General features: G+C 37.3%; 1 protein-coding gene across 3 annotated transcripts in view; it reads left to right on the forward strand.

The window, feature by feature from the left end:
* The window catches only part of DENND6A (DENN domain containing 6A), a 60,732-nt gene that overhangs the window by 12,299 nt on the left and 22,085 nt on the right, over positions 1-26,348 (forward strand). For 2 of the 3 annotated variants that reach the window (XM_046683683.1, XM_046683699.1), the window contains 8 exons: positions 1,998-2,036; positions 2,135-2,177; positions 16,351-16,463; positions 19,297-19,377; positions 20,394-20,499; positions 21,634-21,713; positions 23,027-23,089; positions 23,882-23,937. In XM_046683683.1, the coding sequence (XP_046539639.1) occupies positions 1,998-2,036; positions 2,135-2,177; positions 16,351-16,463; positions 19,297-19,377; positions 20,394-20,499; positions 21,634-21,713; positions 23,027-23,089; positions 23,882-23,937 (581 nt within the window). The remainder of the gene's footprint in view (positions 1-1,997; positions 2,037-2,134; positions 2,178-16,350; positions 16,464-19,296; positions 19,378-20,393; positions 20,500-21,633; positions 21,714-23,026; positions 23,090-23,881; positions 23,938-26,348) is intronic. The other variant, XM_046683689.1, reaches the window with a different exon arrangement.

The raw sequence follows: 26,348 nt of genomic DNA on the forward strand, positions 1-26,348 counted from the left end.
GTGATGTCTTTGTGTAACAGGAAGTGAAACTTTCTGTATTTGCTTTTGATTTGATATTTTAATTGCAGAAATGAAAATCTGAAGGGCACTCACATAAAACTGATTTTAGAGTCTGAAATTAAGCTATTAGAGGCCACTAAACTTACCAATATGTTTTAGACCAGCAAATTCCAGGGTGACTTAGATGTTAGGAGATTTTCATAAAATATGGCTAAATAGTTTATCAGTTTGCCATTTCTACTTTAAATGTGTGTGGCAAGGTAAAATGGTCTCAAGGTGAGGCAGGGGAGCTCTGTGTACACATAAAGAAGAATTACATATTATTAAATACTGAGTTGTTGAATATAACTAATTTGAGGGTATATCCACTGATTGAAGAGATTTTTTTTAGCGTCTGCTATGCACAAGCGACTGTTCAGGTGTCAAGATAAAGAGTGGTGAACAAAACAGACCAGGTTCTTGCCTTCATGAATTGTGGAGACAGAGGTTAAGTCAGGTTGGTCAGAACATGGGATGCAAAGCAGAGTAAGTAGAGAGAATATTGGCTTTGCTGTCATTTTCTGTTCCAGGAATGGTGGGTGGTTTTCATGTAACATACAGCTCTGTAGATTCTTCCCATAGCCCTAGATTGAGAGGGATCGTGTGCAACATTATGACTAGGGGAGAAACAGGGCTGTGATTGCGCGTTAATGATTGCTACTGTGGGTGGAGTGAGGAACAACGGCTTATATACTTGGGAATCAGGCAGAACCTAGGTTTAAATCCCAGCTCTGGCAGTTAGTAGACAAATTTTGGGAGAGTTATTTAACTACTGTGAACTTGTCCACTCTTCTGTAAAGATGCGGAGAATTGACAGAGTTGTGAAAATTAAAAACTCCAGACAATATTTATTCTCCCCATGTTTTTTCTTGCCTTATTTTTACTTATGTGTAAAATGGGGATACCGCTGTTAGCTTTGTGTATTCTCATGGAAACTAAATAAATGAAATATGTGAAACTACTTCAATACGGTTTATGATGTGATATTACTATATGTTATTTCTGGAAATGGAAGATTTTCAGGCTCTTAGGCAGCTCTGGGGAATGGAAGAGCTCAGATTCTTCTAGAAGTGGGAAGTCTTGGATACCCACATTAGCAACCTAACTAATATAATTTAGCTACTCTTTTCTCTCTTCTTTGTTATCAGCTGATAGCTAACCTGCTGCTCCTAATACCGTTTCTTCTTCACATTCCCAGGAGAATCTGGATTGGCCTTTTTGAGCACTGGGCAGTTTTGGGCAGAATTTTCACACCTACCCGCATCTAGGCAGTTGGTTGATTGACCTCTAGAGTGGGTCCCCTTGGGTCTGGTGTTTACCAGTGCTTGTTCCAACAGTAGCTGTTCTGTCTCAGTTGCTTCCTTTGCAGGGGCTGTGGGGCAGAGGTTTCCCTCAGAAGGTGGCTGTGGTCACTGCAAGCACTAAACCAACCTGTCTAGGAAAATGCAATGATTGTTTAAAGGTATTGCAGGCAATCAAGATAGGCTTTATGGTGAGAGATGGCCTTTGAGATTTCTTAAACTGCAGATAATTATTTTTTTGTTTTCCGTTTTCTTTTAATAAGTAGTTAGTGATTTGTATTACTTCTTGGAATCAATTGAAAATTATTATTTCTTGAAGTAGCTCCCAGCTGATATATCAAGTTCTCTTTAGATTTTCAGCTTCTAAAGAAAAGATTCAATAAACTTTGAGTTATTAGTAATTTAGTTGGTAAATTATTCTTGATAACTCAAGATTTCACCAAGTTTTAGAGATAACTTTGACTCAAATTTTTTTTTTTGCCTCATGTAAATCCTACTCAGTTCTCCCACCTTCTCGTAGATTTCATTGTTAAAGTTTGTGAACTGTTTCTTAAAACTATTTGACCACAACCAACTAGTATTTTAGAAGTACCTAATAATGTTTGTAATATACGCTCAATGTCTTTGTCTAAGAAAATTTAACTCTTTTTCTTGCAGGTAATTTATCCTCAACATTCCAAACTTACTGATAAAGAAGTAAGTAAAAATATTGCTCTGTATAGTCTACTATTGTACTTCTGTTTGTTTTTATTGGTGTGTTTGTCAGCATATATAGCTTTTGTTTTCTTTTTCAGAAAACCAATATTTGCTATTTGTCTTTTCCAGATTCAAATTCAGGTAACTATTTTTTCATGTCATTTTTCTGTTGAATCTCATATGAAGAATACTGATTATACTCTTAATATGTGAAAATCGATTGAAATAGCATTTAGAATAAAAACTCAATTTCGTCTAACAGATCAGTGATTTTGGTTAGTTCTATTTGGTTATTCATTAATAAAGCATTAGTTTTATTAATGCCTAGTCATGTCTTGTTGATTTCAGTTGGTTCAACTTTTAGAATAGCTGTTATGTTGTAATGAGGTAAAACATCTTGGAGCAATAAACTGTTGAAATAGTAAAAAGATTGATAATCAGCGACATTGGTATGTTTGAAGAATTATAGTAAGTAGTTTACTTTTAGTTCAGGATTTGGGAGCTTGCCAAGAACTATAAAAGCAGTGAGTTTAAAAAGAAAAATGGTGAATCTGGCTATGAAGCATGGCCATCAATTACTTGCGATAATTTATATGAGTTAATATATGTAAAGCACTTGGAATAGTGCTTGGGATATAGAACACACCATATAACTGTTGGCTGTTATTATTAAGCTTGTTTTCTGCTGGTCTCTTTCAAATTCTCCCTTTGTGTGGTCCTAATTGTTGAAATCTTTCAGGTTACTTCTTTTGTTTCTCTTTCAAAATAGCTTTTCAAGCTTATAGTGACCGGAACATTCAGCTTCTTAGACCACACACAGAAACCTCTGAAGCAAAGGCATTTCTGTTCTCTTTCCTTTTCTGGGTACTTCTATATCCTGTTAACTTAATTTAGTTAATCTGATTTTAGAGATTTGACATTTTAATTTTTTCAAGCATTTTCTCCATTCCTATATAAATGCTTTCAGAGTTTTTTCCTATACATTTGGAACTCAGCTTTCATGAAATATGTAAAAAAGAAGTGATATCTTGGTAAAAAAAAAAAGATGCCTTTGAGAGATCCCAGTAGGGCTTTTGTTCTGACCTGGAATTAATGGAATTTTTTAGTGTGTTTTGACTATTAATGAAATAATGATAGAGAGGTCTTCTAGGATCTCTCCTCATTTCAGATAACGTTTTCCTTACAAAGGCCACACATTCAGTTAGTCCTAAATGTGATGAATGTTGGATTGGACTTGCAGGACTCAGGGTGAGCTGAATTGTGTGGATTGCAGGATGAACTGACTTTGTGTGATCGGAGTCCTAGTAGAATATACTGTACACTCTTCTCTTTCAGATCAGAGTTGGTTTTCATGCTTCTCTCTCTTTTTTCACCTCTCTACATGAACATCAAGGCTAAGAAGTTAATTATATGGTATTTGGATAGCCTTTTTAATTTCTACTTTTGTAGTTAGTCTCTCTGTGTATCATTTTCATGTTGGAAGTTAAACTCAAGTGTAAATCAGTGTAAATCATAATTTTTTTTAATGGAAGGCTCTGCACAGACACTATTTATTTATATAGTTTAACTAGAAAGAGTCCAAACATCCTAAACATAGATCCAGGGTAACAAACACCCTGATGAACATTAGTTTTTATTTTAAAAACCAACTTTAGAGTGTATTCTGTATTGTCGATGTTGCAATAAAAGCGTCATTTTTAGAAACACGAATTGGTTGCTGAAAAGGATGCCTATACCATGTGCACTTCAACACTCCAACGATATGGTGGAGGAAAAAAACCAGCATAAAGGCCCAGAGCAGCTGCTGTAAATTAGTATTTCTTTTCCTCTCCTATTCCTTTCTTTTCTCTTCTCTTCTTAATTCTTCAGGTCAGTCATCACATTCAAAGTCTTATGTCCCCACGTAATCACAGTGATCATGGCATTGAACAGCTGCGGTGTGGAAAATACTATTGAAATGAACATTCTCCTTGAATTGAAATCCTGGTATTTCGAAAATAATCTCCAGTTTATTGCTGCCACTTCAGTGATATATTCAGCACTTTAGACTAAAATTCTTGGCACAGGCAATGCCCAACCTGTTGTTTATACCTCTGGGATGAGGAATCACATGAGCAGCAGGCAGAGCGCGTGGAAGCCAGCCAGCCCTGTGAGCTACGGCTCCATCCAGTCTGTCTGCACGGTCACGGCGGGAATGGTGACGGGAAAGAGCTGACTGAGGGGCGGACCACATTGTCCCTGGAAAGGCCTAGCCTTACCACCACCATCCAAATCAGAATTTATTCAATATTATAGGCATTTGAGTGACCTAAAGATGTTTTGTAATGCCTTTTTTATAAGCTACACATCAAATGAAATGTGGTTCATTTTATTTGAAGTATGGTTGGTACTTAGGAGTAAAATCGACAGAAGGTTTTAAAAACAGACATCTTGCCATCTTAACAGATGAATATTAATCTAGACAGCAAGAGACTGCATTTTGTATGTATTTGAGATCACTATTCTCAGTTGTGATTATCCAAACAGTTTGTTTCAGTTACATGTTTATTAAATGGAAGTTTGGGATTAGTGTGCCAACTTTGAAATGGATTTAATTTTTCCCAAAAGAGCTTTTATTGTTATGGAGGGAAATCCGGGCATACTAGAATGGTCTTTAGGAAAGAGTCATAATCTGAGTTTCGTTTCCTTGGCGCACACTTAAAAATAAGTAAAACAACATTTAGACTCTACGGCAAGCTATACAGATAAAGAACAATGCTTTTGGGATTCCCAGTGGAATAATTTGACAGTCCTCTGCCTCCTCCATCCTCTACTCACATACACCTTAGATCCTATGACTTTAGAAAAATTTTTGTTTGGTTTGTTTTTAGGTTTCAAGTTCTTGTTCCATTTGAATGGCTTTTATCTTTAGGAGCCTAAGTTTAAAGTAATGTCTTCTCTCTGATAAATATTTGTCAGATTTTTTTTCTCCTTCTTGTTTACCATTAACATAATATGGATGTAGGTGTTCCTGAGGCTTAAGCAGTGGTGGGTACCTAAGGACTGAAATCACTATGTTTTAATCATGTCCAGAGAGAAAACTCAGCATTAGTAGAGAGTGTTTCAAGTAATTATGAATCTGAGGAAAAGACTAATTCTTGCTCTGGATGGATTAGACATGCAGACAATATTTGTCTCACCCAGTTTCTTCTCTGTAAACAGCGGGAGCATCGTCACGTGCTTTACACTTCCCAGTGGCAAAAGCAGTGCTTCTGACACTATCTGTATTGAAGGGCCAGTTGGATTTTTTTAAGTTTCTAATCTGTTGTGGACCAATGCTTTTATAAAATGCAGTTTAAATGAATTATTAGAAAAACGAAAGGGAGAAAAACCAAAGAAATGCAAAATAAAAGTCCACATTTGTCATGGCAATATCAAATTGCTGTAAGGGTTTTTGATTGCTTAGTCTCTGTTTGGATATCTATTTCATCATGATTTAGTAACAAGAGTTTGTGGACCGGCATCAGTCTGTGGACTACACTTTGAGAAGCTCTAGTCTAAAGTCCTGCTTTTCAGCAATTTCAGCTCAACCACTCTAGTCCTAGGGAGAGTGATTACGTAGAGCCGAAGGCCAAGAGATGGGGCTAGCTCTTGAAGTCTCATGTTTTATTTTAGTATTATGCATTCTGATTCACTCTATAGCTGTGTTTGTGCTAATATAGAAGTAGTCTTTAAAGTTGTCTGTTCTCTTTAGGAAAAACATTTAACCTTTTTTCTTCAAATCTCTAAGTGATATTTTTGGTATAGGCACGTGCCCTCTGTTTACCTTTAGCTCTCCAGTCTTGGTTTGATTGGCAGATGTAAAAGAAGCTTGCAGAATACTCAGTGCCCTTGAAAGTTTTAAAATGGGAGGAGAGCTCTTCGTGGCATACCACCTGACATTCATGTAGCAGGAGCCATGACTGAAAGGACTAGCTACTTACTTGAATGAACTGTATGGCACAGAGACCAGTGAGTTCAAGAACTCAGTGAGGGGTGTTTTTCAGGAGGACTTTTTTTTTTTTACTTTTTTATAGTAGTCTAAATAGTTTATAACATTGTGAAATTTCAGTTGTAAATCAATATTTGTCAAATACCATGTAAATGTGCCCCTGTACCCCTTGTACCTCACCACCCCTGCCCAGTAACTGCTAAATTATTCTCTTTGTCCATAAGTTTCTTTATATTCCACATATGAGTGAAAGGATGTAGTGTTTGTCTTTCTCTGTCTGGCTCATTTTGCTTAGCATGATGTCCTCAAGGTCTATCCATGTTGTTGCAAATGGGATGATTTTGTCTTTTTTATGGCTGAGTAGTATTCCATGGTGTGTATATACCACATCTTCTTTATCCATTCATCAGTCATTGGGCACTTGGGTTGCTTCCACATCTTGGCTATTGTGAATGATGCTGCAGTGAACATAGGGGTGCATAAGTCTCTTTGTATTGTTGATTACAAGTTCTTTGGATAAATACCCAGTAGTGGGATAGCTGGGTCATATGGTAATTCTATTTTTAGTTTTTTGAGAAATCACCATACTGTTTTCTATAGTGGCTGCACCAGTTTGCATTCCCACCAGCAGTGGGTGAGGGTTCCCTTTTCTCCACAACCTCACCAACATTTGTTATTTTTTGTCTTGGTGATTATAGCCATTCTAAGGGCGTAAGATGATATCTAAGTGTAGTTTTGATTTGCATCTACCTGATAATTAGTGATGTTGAACATCTTTTCATGTACCTATTGGCCATCTGTGTACGTTCTTTGGAAAAATGTCTGTACATATCCTCTGCCTACTTTTTGATTGGGTCGTTTATTTCTTTGTGGTTCTTTGTGTGAGCTGTTTATATATTATGGAGATTAACCCCTTATGGGATATATGATTTGCGAATATTTTCTCCCAGTTGGTGGCTTCTTGTTTCATTTTAATCTTGGTTTCCTTTGCCTTCCAGAAGCTCTTTAGTCTGATGAAGTCCCACTTGTTTATTTTTTGTTTTCTTTCCTTTGTCTGAGTGGACATCGTATTTGTAAAGGTCCTTTGAAGGCTGATGTCCAAGAGTGTACTGCCTATATTTTCTTCCAGAAGTTTTATGATTTTCGATCTTACTTCAAGTCTTTGATCCATTTTGAGTCTATTTTTGTGTATGGAGAAAGAGAATGATCTACTTTCATTCTTTTGCATGTGACTATCCAGTTTTCCCAGCACCACTTATTGAAGAGACTTTTCTTTCTCCATTGTACGTTCTTGGTTCCTTTGTCCAAGATTAGTTATCCATATATGTGTGGTTTATTTCTGGGCTTTCAGTTCTGTTCCATTGATCTGTGTGCCTGTTTTTGTACCAGTACCATGCTGTTTTGATTACTATAGCTTTGTAATATGTTTTGAAGTCAGGGATTGCAATGCTACCAGGTTTGTTCTTGTTTCTCAGGATTGCTTTGGCTATTCAGGGTCTTTTGTTGCCCTATATGAATTTTAAGATTCTTTGTTCTATTTCTGTGAAGAATGTCATTGGGATTCTGCTTGGGGTTGCATTGAATCTGTAGATTGCTTTAGGTAGTATGGACATTTTAACTATGTTTACTTTTCCAATACGTGTACATGGAATATCTTTCCATTTCTTTATGTCATTATTGATTTCTTGCAGTAGTGTCTTATAGTTTTCCTTGTATAGGTCTTTCCCCTCCTTGGTTAAATTTATCCCTAGATATTTTATCCTTTTTGTTAGTATTGTAAATGGGGTTGTGTTCTTGAGTTCTTGTTCTGTTACTTCGTTATTAGAGTATAGAAATGCCACTGATTTTTGTACATTGACTTTGTATCCTCCAACTTTCCTGTAGTTCTCAATTATTTCTAATAGTTTTCCGGTGGATTCTTTAGGGTTTTCTATGTATAAAATCATATCGTCTGCAAATAGAGTTTCACTTCTTCAGTGCCTATTTGAATTTCTTTTATTTCTTTTTCCTGCCTAATTGCTCTGGCCAAAACCTCTAGTACTGTGTTGAATAAGAGTGGCAAGAGTAGGTACCCTTGTCTTGTTGCTGTTCTCAGCAGTATGGCTTTCAGTTTTTCCCCATTGAGTATGATGTTGGCAGTGGGTTTGTCATATATGGCCTTTATTATGTTGAGATATTTTCCTTCTATACCCATTTTATTGAGTGTTTTTATCATGAAAGGATGTTGGCTCTTGTCAAATGCTTTCTCTGCATCTATGGAGGTGATCGTGTGGTTTTTGTTCCTCCTTTTGTTAACATGGTCTATCACATTGACTGATTTGCAGATGTTGAACCATTGCTGTGTCCCTGGTATGAATCCCACTTGATCCTAGTGTATGATCTTTTTAATGTACTGCTGTATTCAAGTTGCCAGTATTTTGTTGAGGATTTTGTTTTTTTTAAAGACTGGCATCTGAGCTAACAACTGTTGCCAATCTTTTCTTTTTTTCTGCTTCCTTTCCCCAAATCCCCTCAGTTTATGGTTGTATATATTTTAATTGTATATATTTTAGTTGTGGCATGTGGGATGTCACCTCAGCATGGCCTAATGAGTGGTGCCATGTCTACGCCCAGGATCTGAACTGGCAAAACCCTGGCCGCTGAAGCGGAGCGCGCAAACTTAACCACTTCGCCACAGGGCCGGCCCCGAGGATTTTTGCATCTATGTTCATCAGTGATATTGGCTTGTAATTTTCCTTCTTTGTGTTGTCCTTGTGTGGTTTTGGGATCAGGGTGATGTTGGCTTCATAGAATGTGTTAGGAATATTTCCATCTTCCTCAATTTTTTGGAATTGTTTGAGAAGAATAGGAAACAAATTGTCTTTGAATATTTGGCAGCATTCTCCTGAGAAGCCGTCTGGTACTGGACTTTTATTCTTGGGGACGTTTTTGATTACTGTTTTATTCTCTTTTCTTGTGATGGGTCTATTCAGATTCTCTATTTCTTCTTGATTCAGTTTTGGCAGGTTGTAAGAGTCTAGGAATTTATCCATTTCTTCTAGATTGTCCCATTTGTTGGCATATAGTTTTTCATAATATTCTCTTGTAATCTTTTGTATTTCTTTGGTGTCTGTTGTAATTTCTCCTCTTTCATTTCTAGTTTTATTTGAGCCTTCTCTCTTTTTTCTTAGTGAGTCTGGCTAAGGGTTTGTGAATTTTATTTATCCTCTCAAAGAATCAGCTCCTTGTTTCATTGATCCTTTTTACAGTCTTTTTTGTTTCAATTTCATTTCTTTCTGCTTTAATATTTATTATTTCCCTCCTTCTGCTGCGTTTGGGCTCTGTTTGTTCTTTTTCTAATTCTGTTAAGTATAGTTTAAGATTGTTTATTTGAGCTTTTTTTTTTGTTATTGTGGGCCTGTATTGCTATGAATTTCCCTCTTGGGACTGCTTTTGCTGCATCCCATATGGTGTATTTTCATTCTCGTTTGTCTCAAAATATTTTTTGATTTCTCCCTTTATTTCTTTGACAACCCATTCGTTGTTCAGTAGCATGTTTAGTCTCCATGTTTTTCTTCCTTTTCCAGCTTTTTTCTTGTAGTTGATTTCTACTTTCATGGCATTATGGTCAGAAAAGATAGTAGATATGATTTCAATCTTGTTAAATTTATTGAGGTTTGCCTTGTTTCCCAATATATGGTCTGTCCTCAAGAATGTTCCATGTGCGCTTGAGAAGAATGTATATTCTGTTGTTTTTGGATGGAGTGCTCTATATATATCTATTAAGTTCATCTGGTCTAGTTTTTCTTTTAAGTCCACTATCTCCTTGTTGACTTTTTGTCTGGATATCTCCTCTTAGGTTTGTTAATGCTTGCTTTATGTACTTTGGTGCTCCTCTGTTGGGTGCATACATGTTTATTAAGTGTTATGTCTTCTTGGTGGAGATCCCTTTTATCATTATATACTGCCCCTCTATGTCTCTGTTTACCAGTTTTATCTTGAAGTCTCCTTTGTCTGATATAAGTATGGCAACCCTGCTTTCTTTTGTTTGCCATTAGCTGGGAGTATTGTCTTCCATCCCTTCACTCTTAGCCTATGTTTGTCCCTAGAGTTGAGATGTGTTTCCTGGAGGCAGCATATTGTTGGCTCTTGTTCTTTAATCCATCCCACCACTCTGTGTGTTTTGATTGGAGAATTCAATCCATTTACATTTAGAGTGATTATTGATATATGAGGGCTTAATACTGCTGTCTTATCACGTTTCCTGGTTCTCCTGCATTTCCTTTGTTGCTTGTCCCATATATTTCGTACTACCAATTTGATTAGGTAGTTTTCTCTGTTGGTTGTCTTCTTTCTCTCCTTGTTTATTGTAAATGTCTCTGTTCTTATTTTGTTTAATGGTTACCCTTAGGTTTGTGTAAAAAAATCTCATAGTTGAGATAGTCCATTTTCTGATAGCCTCTTATTTCCTTAGACTATACTGATTCTATCCCTTTCCTCTTCCCCTTCTAAGTTATTTCTGTCGTATCATTTTCCATCTTGTGTTGTGAGTTTGTGGTTAAAATGATGACATCATTTTCGTTTTGTTCTTTTCCTTTTCTTTATCCTTAATGTTAAAGTTAAGTGTTTACTAACCTGATCTGATAGAGAGCTACTGTTTTCTGATTATTGCCTACCTGTTCATCTCCTTGCTCAGGGCTTTGTAGCCTCTTTCCTGTTTTTTTTTCAGGTATGACAGCCTTCTTGAGGATTTCTTCTAGGCAGGATGATCTTCTGCCAGTGAACTCCCTTATCTTTTGTTTATCTGGGAAAGTTTTTATTTCTCCATCATATCTGAAGGAGATTTTCACTGGATAGCATATTCTTGGCTGAAAGCTTTTCTCTTTCAGGATTTTGAATATATCCTTCTACTCTTTCCTAGCCTGTAAGGTTTCTGCTGAGAAATCTGCTGAAAGCCTAATAGGGGTTCCTTTGTGAGTTATTTTCTTCTCCCTTGCTGCCCTTAGTATATTTTCTTTGTCCCTGACTTTTGCCAGATTCACTACTATATGCCTTGGAGTGGGTCTTTTTACATTGACAAAGTTAGGAGATCTGGAGGCCTCTTTCACATGGATTTCCTGCTCCCTCCCCGGATTTGGGAAGTCCTTAGCTATTATTCCTTTGAACAAGCTCTCTGCTCCTTTCTGCCTCTCCTGCCTCTCTGGAATACCTATAATCCTTATGTTGCATTTCCTGATTGAGTCAGATATTTCTCTGAGAGCTTCTTTATTTCTTTTTAGTCTTAGTTCTCTCTTCTCCTCCCTCGGAAGCATTTCTGTAGTACTATCCTCTAACTGGCTGATTCTCTCCTCCATATTGTCAACTCTGTCATTTAGGGAATCTAGATTCTTCTTCATTTCATCCATTGTGGGTTTCATCTCTAGCAATTCTGATTGGTTCTTTATGGTTTCAATCTCCTTTGTGAAGAAGCTCCTGAATAAGTTAATTTGTCTTTCTGTGTTTTCTTGTAACTTGTTGAGTGTTTTTATAATAGCTGTTTTGAATTCTTTGTTGTTTAGGTTATGGATTTCTCTGCCTTCTGGGTTGGTTTCTGGGTACTTGTCACTTTCCTTCTTGACTGGAACTTTAATATACCTACTCATACTGCTTGGTGGGGTAGATATTTGCTTCCTCATGGTGTTCTTATCAGATCACAGCTGCCATGTACCACCACAGGCTGGGGATCAGGCCCTGTGTATTCTGGGCCCGGCACAAGCAGGGGCTCTAGCCACTGACTGCTTTTCTCTCTGAGTGACTGATCAATGGCAGATCTGGAGCACTGGGCAGGGGGAGCGGTACTTTGCTTCCCCCAGCCCCTGCTTGTCTCTCTGAATGGAGCTCTGGGTGATTGCAGCACTGTGCACTTTCCCTTTCTCTGCCACTGCTGCCACAAACTCTGCACCGTCCTCCGGACGATTCTGGAGCTGGAGTGCCAGGCGGGAATGGGGCGCCTCTCTCAGCTATGCACCTTCCCCTCTGGCTGCCACATTCTCCACACTGTGCTCTGGATGACTCTGGGGCTGGAGTACCAGGCGGGGATGCCTCTCTGGGCTGCACTCTTTCCCCTCTTGGCTGCCACACTCTCGGCACCATGCTTTGGATGAATCTGGGGCTGGGGTACTGGGTAAGGGCTGGGGCATCTCTCTCAGCTGCGATCTTTCCCCTCCGTGGCTGCCACTCTCTCCGCACTGAGCTCTGGACAGCTCTGGGGCTGCACACTTTCCCCGCTGCCATCGCCACGCTCACCACACCATGCTCCTGACGATTCTGCAGCTGGAGTACCAGGTGGTGAAGGGGCGCCCTTCTCACCTGTGCACTTCCCACTGCCGCAGCCTGTCTCTCTCCATGGAGCTCCTATGGATCAGCTTCTACTTCCTCCAGAGGATCCAGCCCCACCACCACCTTCAGGCATATGGTTGCATGGATCTCCCAGATGTCTTTTGTGATGTGTATATGTCCTCTGTTGGTGCATGAATGTCCTTTAGGTTATATGTTAGCGGGGAGAGTCCAGGGGAAGAGCTCACTCTGCTGTGATGCTGATGTCACTACCAGGACTTTTATTTTCTGAGTGAAGAAAAGAAGCTTTGGATCTCTGCTCCAATTGGCAGTGAAATAGCATTAAAAAGAAAGCAAACAGTTTTATTGAGAGATAATTCATGTAAAGTATACAAATGATTTTAAGCATATTCACAGAGTTGTGCAACTGTCACCACAATCAGCTTTAGAAAATTTTCATCACCCAAAAAGAAACTCCATACTCCATTTTCCTCCCACCCACCTCCATCCCCCCAGTACTAGGCAACCACCTATCTACTTTCTGTTCTCTATGGACATACCTATTCTGGATATTTCACATAAATCGAAGTAATCTTTTGAAGTCCATTTTGACTTGAAAGAACCAGTATGATGTAGTGGTCAAGACCACTAGCTCCAGAATCAGATTTCTTGGGTTTCTGCTGTTAAGCAGATTTGTTTCTTTGATGATTAAATAGCACTTCTGTGCCTTGATTTCCTCATCATAAACAGGAATAATAATGAGACCTACCTGAGAAGCATGAAGACCAAACGAGTTAATATATCTAAAGCGTTTAGAACAGTTCCTGGCGCAGAGTGAGCACTCAATGAATGTTAGTGCTGAACTTGTATATTGCAAGGGGAAAAAATCACTTCTGAAATTATCACAAAATAATGAAAATAATTTTGACCTAGGATTCTATTTGATTTTTGTTGTAAGAACTTAGTTATTTGGAAAAGGATGATGGAGGAAGGTTACAGATTATCTTGGTTTAAAGAGTGTCGGATTATTAGTTCTGTTTTCTGGGCTAGTAAATGTTAGATTAATTAAAATGGAACTTTTCCTAAAGCCGAGCAGAGTTGCCGTTTCCTTAACAGCAACTTTATCAAGGGAAAGCATTTATCTTGCTCTTGATCAAGAACTCGTGTTAAGATCTGTTTTTCTTGGAGAGCTGTCATTTAATCTCAAAATTTGTGTAAGTTATTCCTTATATCTTGGTTTATATGAAGAAAAAAATCATTTGTATTAAAAATTTTTCCCCCATTTTTATGTTAATAATCAGAAGGTTGTGGTGTGCATAGCATAACTTCTAGATCCTTTTGGATTTTTGTAGATCTTTAATTTTCTTAGTTACTATATTGGGTAAGATGCTTGGAATTCAGTACAATTGTAGGTCAGTTGTGGAGTTTTATTTTAGAATCATTGAATATAACTGCTGAAAGTGATTATCTTATGATACTCTTTACTTTTGTTGACAAGGAAATTGAGACCTTGAGGTTAAGTGACTTCTGGAAGGCTAATTATTGATGGACCTGGGACTAAATCCTATTGATTGTAGCTCCTTTTTCTGCAGATCATAACTTTTCTCTTATGATCACATGTAATCGTAGCCATCTTTCACATGTAATCATTGTGTTGCTTATGTAGAGCTACAGTCTGTTGTTATATAGACAAACTGAATGGGTCATACTAACAATATAGATTTAATTTTGATGAGGTTGTAGGGTTCAGGATTGCCCTGCCATTCCTAGGTATCGTTTTCCACAAGGCAAATGTACAAAATCTGGTTGCCAATCTTATCACGATAATGGTGAGGTCAGGATGGAGAACAAAGGTCCAGCCAGACCTTTATTTCTTTAGTAACCTTTAGTGTGTGAAGGGACAGAACTCTGAAACGTAAAATGGGAACCATTTACCTCAGTTCACGAAAACACTATGGCCAAAGCCTTTTTGACTTGGTGAACCAGCTTTCTGAACAATTCTCTACAGCTTGCAAGTGCAGCTGGTCACTGGAAAAGTCTCACAGCATGCCCATGATGTGGGAATGGAGCCAGGTGGATAGGGATTTAAGGCTATAGAAGCTTATTACTTTCTTTCCACAAAGCTCAGCATTCCTTACATTTTTCAGATCTGAACGTCTCTTAAAATCCATTGCATTTTCTTGTTCTATTTTACTATGTGTCTCAGAGAAATTAGTGTGTACTCCTTGGTGGATTTTTTCTGTCTTTCTTTCTTTCTTTTTTAAAAAGAAAGTTTTAAATGTCTTCTAAAGAGAAAAATTGAGCCATCAGTATATAAATCTGTTGAACTAAAACAATGTTAGGAGTGTTTTCCATCATCTCAGGTTTCATGTGTTTTCCTTATTTTTAGACTATCTGTTGTAACAAGAAACTGAATTGACCCACCCTCCAGTTCCCTTTATTTCTTCCCTCCACCACCACCACCAAAGAAATATTAGTTTTTATAATTGCATCTAGGTGTACATACTGACTTGCCTTTTAAAAAACTTTAACGTATTATTGAGTTTCTACTTCCTTTCTTGAGAATTTCGTCCCAATGAAATATAGGTACTTTTGTGTGTAATAAGTAATAATAACATCTTGAACACATTTTATATTTAATATAATCTTATTAGTTCTAAATATAGTAACTGGGAAGAATTTGAGTGACAAGCTTCTTCACGTGTCTCTTACTTTTTAGAGTATTTACATTTTTTTGTAATTATTGCCTGACAGTTTAGGTAAAGTTTACATGTTTTAAAAGGTTCGCTAGTGGGCCGGCCCCGTGGCACAGCGGTTAAATTTCGCACATTCCGCTTCGGCGGCCCAGGGTTCGCTGATTCGGATCCTGGGTGCGGACTGGGCACCACTCGGCAAGCTGTGCTGTGGCAGGCATCTCACATATAAGGTGGAGGAAGATGGGCACAGATGTTAGCTCAGGGCCAGTCTTCCTCAGCAAAAGGAGGAGGATTGACAGTCAATGTTAGCTCAGGGCTAATCTTCCTCAAAAAAAACCAAAAAACAAAAATCAAAAGGGTTTGCTAAAATGATTAAAATTTAAAAACTTTATTTTTAATTAAAATGATTAGAATATTATGGCTGTTACTTGGGCACTTTTTGAATCTGTTATATCTTTAACAGTTTTCTTTAACAATTTTTTTTTTATGAGAAAGATTGGCTTTGAGCTAACATCTGTTGCCAATCTTCTTTTTCCTTGAGGAAGATTATCCCTGAGTTAACATCCATGCCAGCCTTCCTCTATTTTGTATGTGGGATGCCCCCATAGCGTGGCTTAATGAGCAGTGTGTAGGTCTGCACCCAGGATCTGAACCTGTGAACCCTGGACCACCAAAGTGGAGCACGTGAACCCAACCACTACACCACTGGGCTGGCCCCTATTATGTCTTTTAAAAAAAATTGATTGTGAAATATAAAACATATGTTTTATACAAACACATTTGAAGGTCAAGAAATAGAACTTTGCCAGAACCTCAAAAGCTCCCTCATGTCCCCTCTCAAACACTGTTTTCCTCTCCCCTCCAAATGTAACCACTGTCCTGATTCTTACAGTAGTGAATTTCTTTTCTTTGTAGTTTTATCACCCACTAATGCCTCCCTAAATCCTATGGTTTAGTTTGCCTGCTTTTTGAAAAAAACTTTATATAAATGGATTCAAACAATATATGTTCTTTTGTATTTGGCTTCTTTTGCTCATTGTTATGTTTGTGAATCAATATTACGTGCAAACAGTTTTCAAGAAATTTTAATTATGTGGGGAAAATGGAATAGGAAAAATCATAAAGGGACTTAGGAGTTTAAGATGCATGTTTTACTAAGGACTCTGCCTCTAGCTAGCAAAGTTGGCTTTGAGCAAGTACTTAAACTCTCAGGATCTCTTTTTTCTTTTCTAAAACATGATTGAATGGGTTTAAATGTTTGATAGGACCCTTTCAGCTCCTACCTTTGATGAAACCAGATAAATAAATGTTATACTATGCTATCCTTAATTTCTTTCATTTTTGTTTTCATTAGGTTGTCTTGGAGATACCCAGTTTTGTTTCAGATTTCGACAGTCTTCTGGGAGGAGGGTGTCACTGCATTGTCTCCTGGATCAATTTGACAAAGATTTACCAGTTTACTTAAAGGTTGGAAAAGTAGTAATAGAAGAATGTCCGTGTGAGAGGAAAATTTAGAATTCAGTTACTCATGTACCTCATATAGCATTCAGAAATAGCTTGCTTTTGTTTTGATACTATATTATACCGCTGAATTTCCTAAGTGTGTCTGATTCATAAGGATTAGGCATGTGAATGAAAGACTTTATAAAATTACTGTTCTTGAAACATATTGTAATGCTGTTGTGAATTATGGAAATTGATTAGAATGTTTAGGTAATTTTCTTTCATTTGTTAATAACTCTTTGTTTAGATGTGAAAGTGGGGGGGTACTCTACCAGTAAATATCACCCAGAATTGAAGATTCTCTGTGGTAATCCCTACCTTCTTTATGATAGAATTATAGTTGTCTCTTTCTGATTTTTTAATGAGCTTTCTTTTACAGTTATTGTTTATTAAAAACAATTTTAATAGTTCAGATGATTTCAGAGTGTAGGTTTCTCTTTGGTACTTTACAGTTACATCTCTGATTGCTTGAAGAACATTTCTTTTTTTTTTTTTAAAAGATTTTATTTTTTCCTTTTTCTCCCCAAAGCCCCCCCGGTACACAGTTGTATATTCTTGGTTGTGGGTCCTTCTAGTTGTGGCATGCGGGACGCTGCCTCAGCGTGGCTTGACGAGCAGTGTCATGTCCGCGCCCAGGATTCGAACCAACGAAACACTGGGCCGCCTGCAGAACTTAACCGCTCTGCCATGGGGCCAGCCCCAACTTGAAGAACATTTCTATCTGATGTTGTATCAGCACATCCAATATGAACTTGACATCATTTGCCTAAAATCAGCATTTGTAGTTTACCTCTCGGGTTCCACTAATGACAGGAACTCTCTTCCAGTTAGCAAAGATACTACCTTTGAAATATCTCTTATAGCTTTTTACTCCTTTCCATGATCTTCTGCGAATCACTATTGACATATTACTTCAACTGGTGATAATAACAGTTACTACTTATTAGAGCTTTTCATGTCTAGGCACTGTATTAATGTGTACCTTATCTCATTAATCTTTCCTATGGTGTTCTGAGAGAGTTCCTTTTGCAGATGAGGGAACTGAGGGCTATTGAGGATAAGAAATTTGCCCAAAGACATCCTATCTCTTGTTTTTTCCAATGCAATATATCTTACTCAGTGTTGCCAGCTAAAGTGTACATATATATTATATAAAAAATAAATAATATCTAAAATGACTACCTATTGCTTAATGAATAAAGAGCTAATGATAGGTACCATTTCCTTGTTCTCACTTTTTGGGCCTTTCAAAACAAGACCTTTACCTTTCCAATTTCCAACTTCATCTCCTTTCTTTACATGTGCTGTATTTTAGCCAAACTGAACTATGTACTTTTTTTTTTTTTTAAATAGGAATCTTTTATTTTTTTTTTTCTTTTTTCTCCCCAAAGCCCCCTGGTACATAGTTGTATATTTTAGTTGTGGGTCCTTCTAATTGTAGCATGTGGGACGCTGCCTCAGCGTGGCCTGACGAGCGGTGCCATGTCTGCGCCCAGGATTCGAACCAACGAAACACTGGGCTGCCTGCTACGGAGCATGTGAACTTAACCACTCAGCCACGGGGCCGGCCCCTGAACTATGTACTTTTTCCTGAGATAGCTTGTATTTTTCTCTCTCTGCATGTTTTTGCTCAAATTCCTGGCCCTCTAAATCTGGAATGTCTTTGTCTTTGTTTAAATCATATTCTTCCTTCAATGCCCAATTCAAAAACAGTGGCCTCCTTGAAATCTTTACTGATTCCTATAAGACTGAAGTAATCTCTTCCCTCTTGGCCTCCTCCTAACACTTTGTGCTTTCTTCATGGTACCCACCCCCCTATTATATAATAATAATTTTTGTCCTTTTCTTACCCATTCTTAGATTGTGGTCTCCCTAAGGAACTATATCTTAACGCATCTTTTTATCTTCTCTAACACAATGCCTTGTTCAAAGTAGGTGGTCAATAAATATTTGTTTAAATAATAACAGTCAGATAAGGAACTTGGTCAAAGTTTATTCCCTTAGGATATAAAAACTTCTTAAGTTTTTTGGAATATAATTACCTTTCAAATTTTATGTTGACAAACATTCCAGTGTTTCATTATTATTGGGTAAAAATGTAACTGGCTATGCAAGATTCAGATTGGCGTTTAACTCCTTTTATTTCCTCTCTTGAAATTATACATTAGCATACCTCATTTTGTTAAGACTGATCCCTAGCCCAGAATTGTAGGCAGAATTAAAAAAACACTAAATAGGGGCTGGCCCCGTGGCCGAGTGGTTAAGTTCACGTGCTCTGCTGCAGGCGGCCCAGTGTTTCGTTAGTTCGAATCCTGGGCGCGGACATGGCACTGCTCATCAGACCACGCTGAGGCAGCGTCCCACATGCCACAGCTAGAAGAACCCACAACGAAGAATACACAACTATGTACCGGGGGGGGGGGGGGGTGGGGGAGAAAAAGGAAAAAATAAAATCTTTAAAAAAAAAAAAAAAACACTAAATATAGCTTTGCGGAAAACATAGAATTTGTTTCATAGCTTCTATTAACTAGTACAGATAGGGATAAAGAACATAAGCTGAGTAAGTTATAGGGAGAAAATCTGATTTAGTGCTTTAGTTGTGATTATTACATCTTTGGGCAAGTTAGCAGGTTTTTCTCTGGCAGTTAGTGTCATGAGTATTGTCTGTGTTGATGGAAAAGCGTAACTAGCTCTTTGTGTACACCTGATATCTCAGTTCAAGTTTATAAAGGAACCTGATATTAATAACAAAGGATGGCAATATATGTATTTTTTGTATTTGTCACTTCTTTCATAGAAGGATCCTGCTTATTTTTATGGATATGTGTATTTCCGACAAGTTCGAGATAAAACTCTAAAAAGAGGCTACTTTCAGAAGGTAATTTTCATTTACACTAATAAAAAATATTTTTATATTGTGGTTAGAAAAATAGAAACTGTTAGAATGAACAGTCTTTTAACAGTCTAAGTACAGATATTTTATCTGTAAACATACTAGAATTTATATTTTATCTTTGTTTTCTTAAGATTAAAGATACCTGTGGATTTTTAACTGCTATTGAATTTTGCCTTTCTTCTCTGTGCAAAAACCAGAAGAATCTGCTTAATTTTCACATTTTAGAATAACGGAAAGAATAAACAGACTGTAATATTGTTACAACTAACAAAAGCCTGCGGTATCTTTTTGAAGAGCCAATAAATATACTACAGCAACATCTTAGTTACTATTGTTTCCACTCTAAATGCATAATCCTTTTCTTTCTTAAAAAAAAAAAAATCAGTTGGTTCTGATTTAATCCTAGCTAACAGAGATGTGCCTTTACCTTCTGTAACCAGAATGTTCCCTGACCACTAGTTGATACTGGATAGAAGGGTAAAAAGTAGTTTTCAAGAAAAATAGATTTAAAAAAAACAAGATCAGCATAATCTATATCTGAAGTGATCAAACTATAAGGTCACAATTTCTAAATATGTGACTTTGACCATTGAACTCTAAAATATAAGTTATAGGTCTCAGTTTGAAACAGCATCACAATTTGTTCTTACTGGGAAGAGTTCAGCTGGCTAATTCCTGATATTGCTTTGCTAATGACAGTAGTAGCTAGGCTTTGAAAATTATCCATGACATTAGTCTGTTTATAGGAAATTCTTTTTCCTGGAGAGCAGGAAAATCTATGAATATGCCTTTATGCTCTTAAAGTATAGTAATAAGGTTAAGCTTTTTGTATTCTGCAGCTGTAGTTTTGTGTTTGCTTTTAACCATCCATTGTAAGAAGCCTGATTTCAAAATCCACACGTTTTGCTAAATTTAGCTTGTAATTGATTATGTAAGAAATGACAAATAAATTTTAATCATTAGGAAATTAAAAAAACGTTGTTTCTTTTTCCCTCTAGTCCTTGGTTTTGATCAGCAAACTACCTTACATTCATTTTTTTCACACCGTGCTCAAACAGATAGCACCAGAGTATTTTGAAAAGAGCGAACCTTATTTGGAAGCAGGTAAGTTAAACATTGAGTTAGGTACCTTTATGTTGAGCTTTAAAAATTTTACTGGAAATGAGTGATAAAAATGAAGTTGGCTTTCTGGGGCCAGCCCCATGGTGTAGTGGTTAAGTTTGCTGTGCTCTGCTTTGGCAGCTCGGGTTCATGGGTTCAGATCCTGGTCACAGACCTACACCACTTGTCAGCCTTGCTGAAGCAGTGACCCACATACAAAGTAGAGGAAGATTGGCACAGATGTTAGCTCAGGGCTAATCTTCCTCAAGCAAAAAAAGAGGAAGATTGACAGCGGATGTTAGCTTGGGATGAATCTTCCTTAGCAAAAAAGTAAAATAAAATAAATGAAGTTGACTTTATGAAAAAATTACTTAAGAATTTTAAGGCTGTATGGTGGTCAAGAGATGTAAAACTATTCTTCTGGCATCTTTACATATTAACACCAAAGATTATATCTTTTATTTTCTCCTTTTGTAACGTAGATGATGCCTATTTGTTAGAAAAATAATAAATGTCAAGTTGACATTTGTGATTCAGAGTACTACTAAACAGAAATCCTTATGTCGCTTGATACAGAGAGAGGCCTCTGCCTGGGGGTGTGCTTTTGTAGCTGATTTTAGTAGTAGTAAATGAATAGGAAAACTCCTTTTAAACCTATTATTTTGTTGCTTTCAAAAAATTTGTTAACCAGGGGCTGGCCTGGTGGCGCAGTGGTTGAGTTCTCACGTTCCACTTCTCGGGGGCCTGGGGTTCGCTGGTTTGGATCCCGGGTGCGGACATGGCACTGCTTAGCATGACATGCTGTGGTAGGCGTCCTACATATAAAGTGGAGGAAGATGGGCATGGATGTTAGCTCAGGGCCAGTCTTCCTCAGCAAAAAGAGGAGGATTGGCAGTAGTTAGCTCAGGGCTAATCTTCCTCAAAAAAAAAAAAATTTGTTAAGCAATTTATATCCTAGACATAGGTGTATTTCTGGTGAAATGTAAGATATTTTCACTACTTTCACTTTTCTTTTACCTTTTATCTTCCATTCATCCCAATATATTTTTCCTGCTCTATGGAAAGTAGTTCTAATGTTCCATTTTTCATATTTTAATTTCCACTTATACTAAGAAAATATTTTATTATATTTTTCAGCTTGTAATGATGTTGATCGATGGCCTGCCCCAGTGCCAGGGAAAACACTACACCTGCCTATTATGGGGGTGGTAATGAAGGTAATAGCTTATATTTCATTTGTCTCCTTTTTAAAGAGCTCTAAGAAGTTCACACATGAGTTTTGCCTTTTAGCTTCCTGGTAACAGTCAGTCCTGTTATTGCTTTCACTTATTTGTTGTTGACGTGAAGAGTTACAGAGATACCACAGTTCATCTGGTTGCACAGAATCATTAGTCACACAACTCCAAGTTCCACCAGTCCCATTTCACCCTATAGAGTTTGCGTGAAGGTGTCATTCTTATAGAATACATGTGAATGTAAATGCCACCTCCTAGAATTCTGCAACTTCATGGCCCTCCAGAGATGGGTGGTATTGCAGAACACTTGTAGAATTGAGTATGAATTAGTAAAAATTAAAAGAAATTAGGAAAACCATTGGTTCTTAGTCTTAAATGATCTTAACGTGTAATGTCAGACCCAACAGGTCCATCCCAGGGTGTTGTGCTCTATTAAGTTTTGTTGTTATTTTTATTAAATGAATTAGCATTTTGCTCTCAGGCTTTATATGACATGTGCTCTAAGTGCTTTTGCAATTCATTTTCAAGTTGGACTTATTTTCGGCAATCTCTCTGTTTAGGTATACTCATTTCTGTAGGATCTTTGTTCTGTTTTTTCCCTGGAAAATTATAAAAAGTAGTACTCATAACTCTGGGTTGAGAATTCTCATGGTTTCCTGTGAGACTTATCCCATAGTTTGGCAAGCTTGAGAGGGTGTGTTTGGGTGTGTGTATATTAATGAAGCAAAGATGGGAACAATAAACAGGGAGCGGCATGAAGTTGATGTCCTTTTCTGTTTTTCAACACATGTGCTTCTCAGTGAGTTAGTGCTTTCTATGTGTATGGGAGTACGGAGACCTTGGTTCACTTACCCTCTGCTGTGTTAAAAATAAATATGACATTAGTTAAGTTTTTTGTTTTTTTAAGACTTTACTTTTCCTTTTTCTCCCAAAAGCCCCTGGTACATAGTTGTGTATTTTCAGTTGTGGATCCTTCTAGTTGTGGCATGTGGGATGCCACCTCAGCATGGCTTGATGAGCAGTCCCATGTCTGTGCCCAGGATTCGAACTGGTGAAACCCTGGGCTGCCAAAGCAGAGCACGCAAACTTAACCACTTGGCCACAGGGCCAGCCCCTGACTTTAGTGTTTTAATCTGACCTAAATATTTTGTTTTTGTGGCTTTTTAGGCATTGCTGAGTATACCTTTTTAGTGGCAGAATGGAGCACTTCTGATTTTTCATTGTAGTAGGACTTGCAAATTAGAGAAAGGACGTTCTTTTGTAGCCAAGGTTAATTTTTTCTCTTTCTCTTTAAGGTACGGATTCCCACATGTCATGACAAGCCTGGGACAACTCAAATAGTGCAGTTAACTCAGCAGGTAGTATGGTATTACGGTAGAATAATCCAGCACATAAAGTCTCTTTTAACAGAATTTTTAAACTAGCAAATGCAGAGTTTCTTGGGCTTATGATATATTTCTGAATATTACTGAAATATCCCATTAAATAATTTCTTAGTGAATTGATAATAGACTTCCTAATGTTTCTCAGATTTTTTTCTTTTTCTTTCTCTGGTAGACACTGAAGAGAACTCAGAGTTTATACTGTAATTGTGAGGACGGGGGAAAGTAAATATTCAACAAGGGTTAATTGTAACAAAACCTCTTATCTTAGAAAAGTAGTCAGCCAACTTCTGTTTTTAAGGAAACAATCGAAAGGATTCTGTAGTTATGATTGCCTTTTGTTTTTCCCAAAGCTATATGTGTTTATGGGTGGGATTGAATTTTTCACCAGAAGTGTTTTGACTGGTGTATTAGCGCTTCCATTGGTCTTTGAATTGAATGAAAGTGGAGAGCAGTAGGTAAACTAATTTTGCCTAATATATATGTCAAGTAGTAGTATGGTAGTATTTCATGCAGTTGTGAGTTAATCTAACATCTGACTGTTGGACTAATGCTTTATCTATGGCATCTGTGTTATCCTTCACCTTTTGCTGTCTTAGAGGAGACGAGTAAGACCCGTTCTCTTTGTGGATGCTCTTGGAGGAAGAGAATCTTAAAAGATACACAGGGCAGCGTGGCTTAATAATCATGAGAAAGATAGGCATATTTTAAAAATCAATTTCTGTAAATTTTAATGACGTCTTCTCTTTTTTCTTTTTTTCCTCTTAGGCGGACACACATATATCTGTTATTTTACCTACTGTTCATGAGGTGGATCTTTTCAGGTAAAGAATAAGAAATTTTGGTAACTGCCTTTTCTCTTTTGCTTTGTGATATTTCTGTGAATTTCGTTAGAAAATGAATGTTCTTATATGAAATGTGGAAGAAACTGAAAGAAAATAGTTATATTTGACATGTTATAAGTCAGTGGTTCATCCTTGACTTAATGTTATGAGCTTTGACAATTAGGGAAATTTGGATATAGATTGGATATTACATGGTAGAAACAAATTATTTTTTGTTTAGTTTGGTGTCAGAATGGTATTGTAATGATGTAAGAAAAATGCACTTATTTTTTTAAAGATCCATTTTAAAGTATTTTAAGGTGAATGTCATGAAGTTTGTGTTTTACTTAGAATACTTCAGTAAGAAAAAATATATGAAGTAAAAATGGCAAAATATTGTTAACTCTGGATGATATGTTTGTGGGGGTTCTTACAGTATTGTCTTTATTTTTTGTATGTTTACAAGTTTTAAAAATGCAAAATAAAAAGAGAGAGAATCTAGCACTGAAAAAAGAAAGAAGGAAAAGATACTAATATTTGTGCCTTAGCCAAAGCAGCTAAATAGGAATCTTTGGATTGGTGCCTGGGTTCGAGCTCCCAGATGTTCTAATGTGTAGCCCAGCTTGAGAAACCACTGCTCTAAACGAGCAATTACTGAATACTAATACATGTAATCAAGGGTCATGTGAAAGACTTAGAATGTGAGTTTTTTGTTGCTGTTTGGTTGTTTTTTTTTGAGGAAGACTGGCCCTGAGCTAACATCTGCTGCCAATCCTCCTCTGTTTCGCTGAGGAAGACTGGCCCTGAGCTAACATCCGTGCCCATCTTCCTCTACTTTATATGTGGGATGCCTACCACAGCATGGTGTGCCAAGTGGTGCCATGTCCGCACCCGGGATCCAGAGCGGCGAACCCTGGGCCACTGAAGCGGAACGTGCGCACTTAACCACTGTGCCACTGGGCTGGCCCACCTTTCTTGAATATTTAATACTTACCTCCTCCCCAGTAAAAACTACTTTGTATAACAGATATTACTAGTTTAAATCAGAGGCTGCAGAGAATGCTTCATGTTGTAACTGTACTTTCTATTTGTGCCCTTACTGATAATATATTACTATACTCAAGAGAAAAAGTAGTTTGCAACTTTGATGCCTTAAGAGCATCCTACTATTAAAGTCAGTTGGTCAGATGTTTCCATATAGGTCTTTTTCATTTTACGTTTGCTTATTTTTTAATTTTATATATATAAAATATATAAGATAAATGTGAATTATACATATTTTTAAAATTATATATATACAGTACTGACCACTTTTCTGTAAATTTGTGATTATTTCAAAATTTTATATATATAATTATATATTATGTATGTGTATATATGTATACATGTATGTGTACGTATATGGGTGCGTGTACACACACAGCCTTAGAATGACACAGTGTAGACATCAAAATTGGGAAATTAACATTGACAAATTAATACCGTGTAATACTAAGAACACATTCAAATGTCACCAGTTGTCACGATAATATCTAGTTCAGAATCATCTGTTGAATTTAATTGTCATGTCTTTTTAGTCTGGAATAGCTCCTCAATCTTCCTTTCACTTTCACGACCCTGACATTCTTGTGGATTACAGGACAATTCTTATGCAGGAAATCCCTCAGGTTAGGTTTGTCCGGGATTTACTCATGATTAGATTCAGGTTGTTTTAGTCACCATGGACAACCTCATCCACCCACTCTGACTCTGACACTCCACACCACGCTGCCTCTCCGTGCCCCTCACACTTCCTGGGCTCTGTCACCCCAAATCAGATCACCTCCACACATGTCCACCTTTCTCACCACATTTGGGTTCCAACAGCCCCACAGCAGGCCACCCACTTCATATGGGTGTCTGCCTTACCTTGCACAAGCCCTGACACCTGCTCTGGGCCAGCATAGCTCTCTTTCCCTCCTGGCAGAGATGCCTACATGTTACCGTTTTCTGCTTTAGGATTAAATTGTTTAGGAAGGAAAGAGGAAGAAGAGCTGCTTTGCCTTATCTTTGAACTGTTTGTTGTATTTTTTGCACTTCCTTCTCATTTGTCTTCTTGCCTTTGAATAATTAAAGTTAACTTTTCCTAATTTCCATCTCACAAATTTGTTTCATATTTCTGCACTGAAATGTTGTTTTAATTTTTTTCATTTTCTTTCTGGTGTGTATATGTGTTTTCAGCCAGATAGAGTGGTTGTGATTTTTATGAATAGACAAGTATTTCTTTCTCTAATCTACTAGGAAAAATTGTTAACCTACCAGTAGGAAATGACTAAATAAGTAAAAGTTACCAAATGTCTGAAGTTAAGTAATGTTCCAGAGTTGTGTTCTGAGAGGCTTCCACCGAATTCCAGGGCTGCTATAAAAACGTG

The sequence above is a fragment of the Equus quagga genome, chromosome 1, assembly GCF_021613505.1.
Source record: "Equus quagga isolate Etosha38 chromosome 1, UCLA_HA_Equagga_1.0, whole genome shotgun sequence".
Lineage (NCBI taxonomy): Eukaryota > Metazoa > Chordata > Mammalia > Perissodactyla > Equidae > Equus > Equus quagga.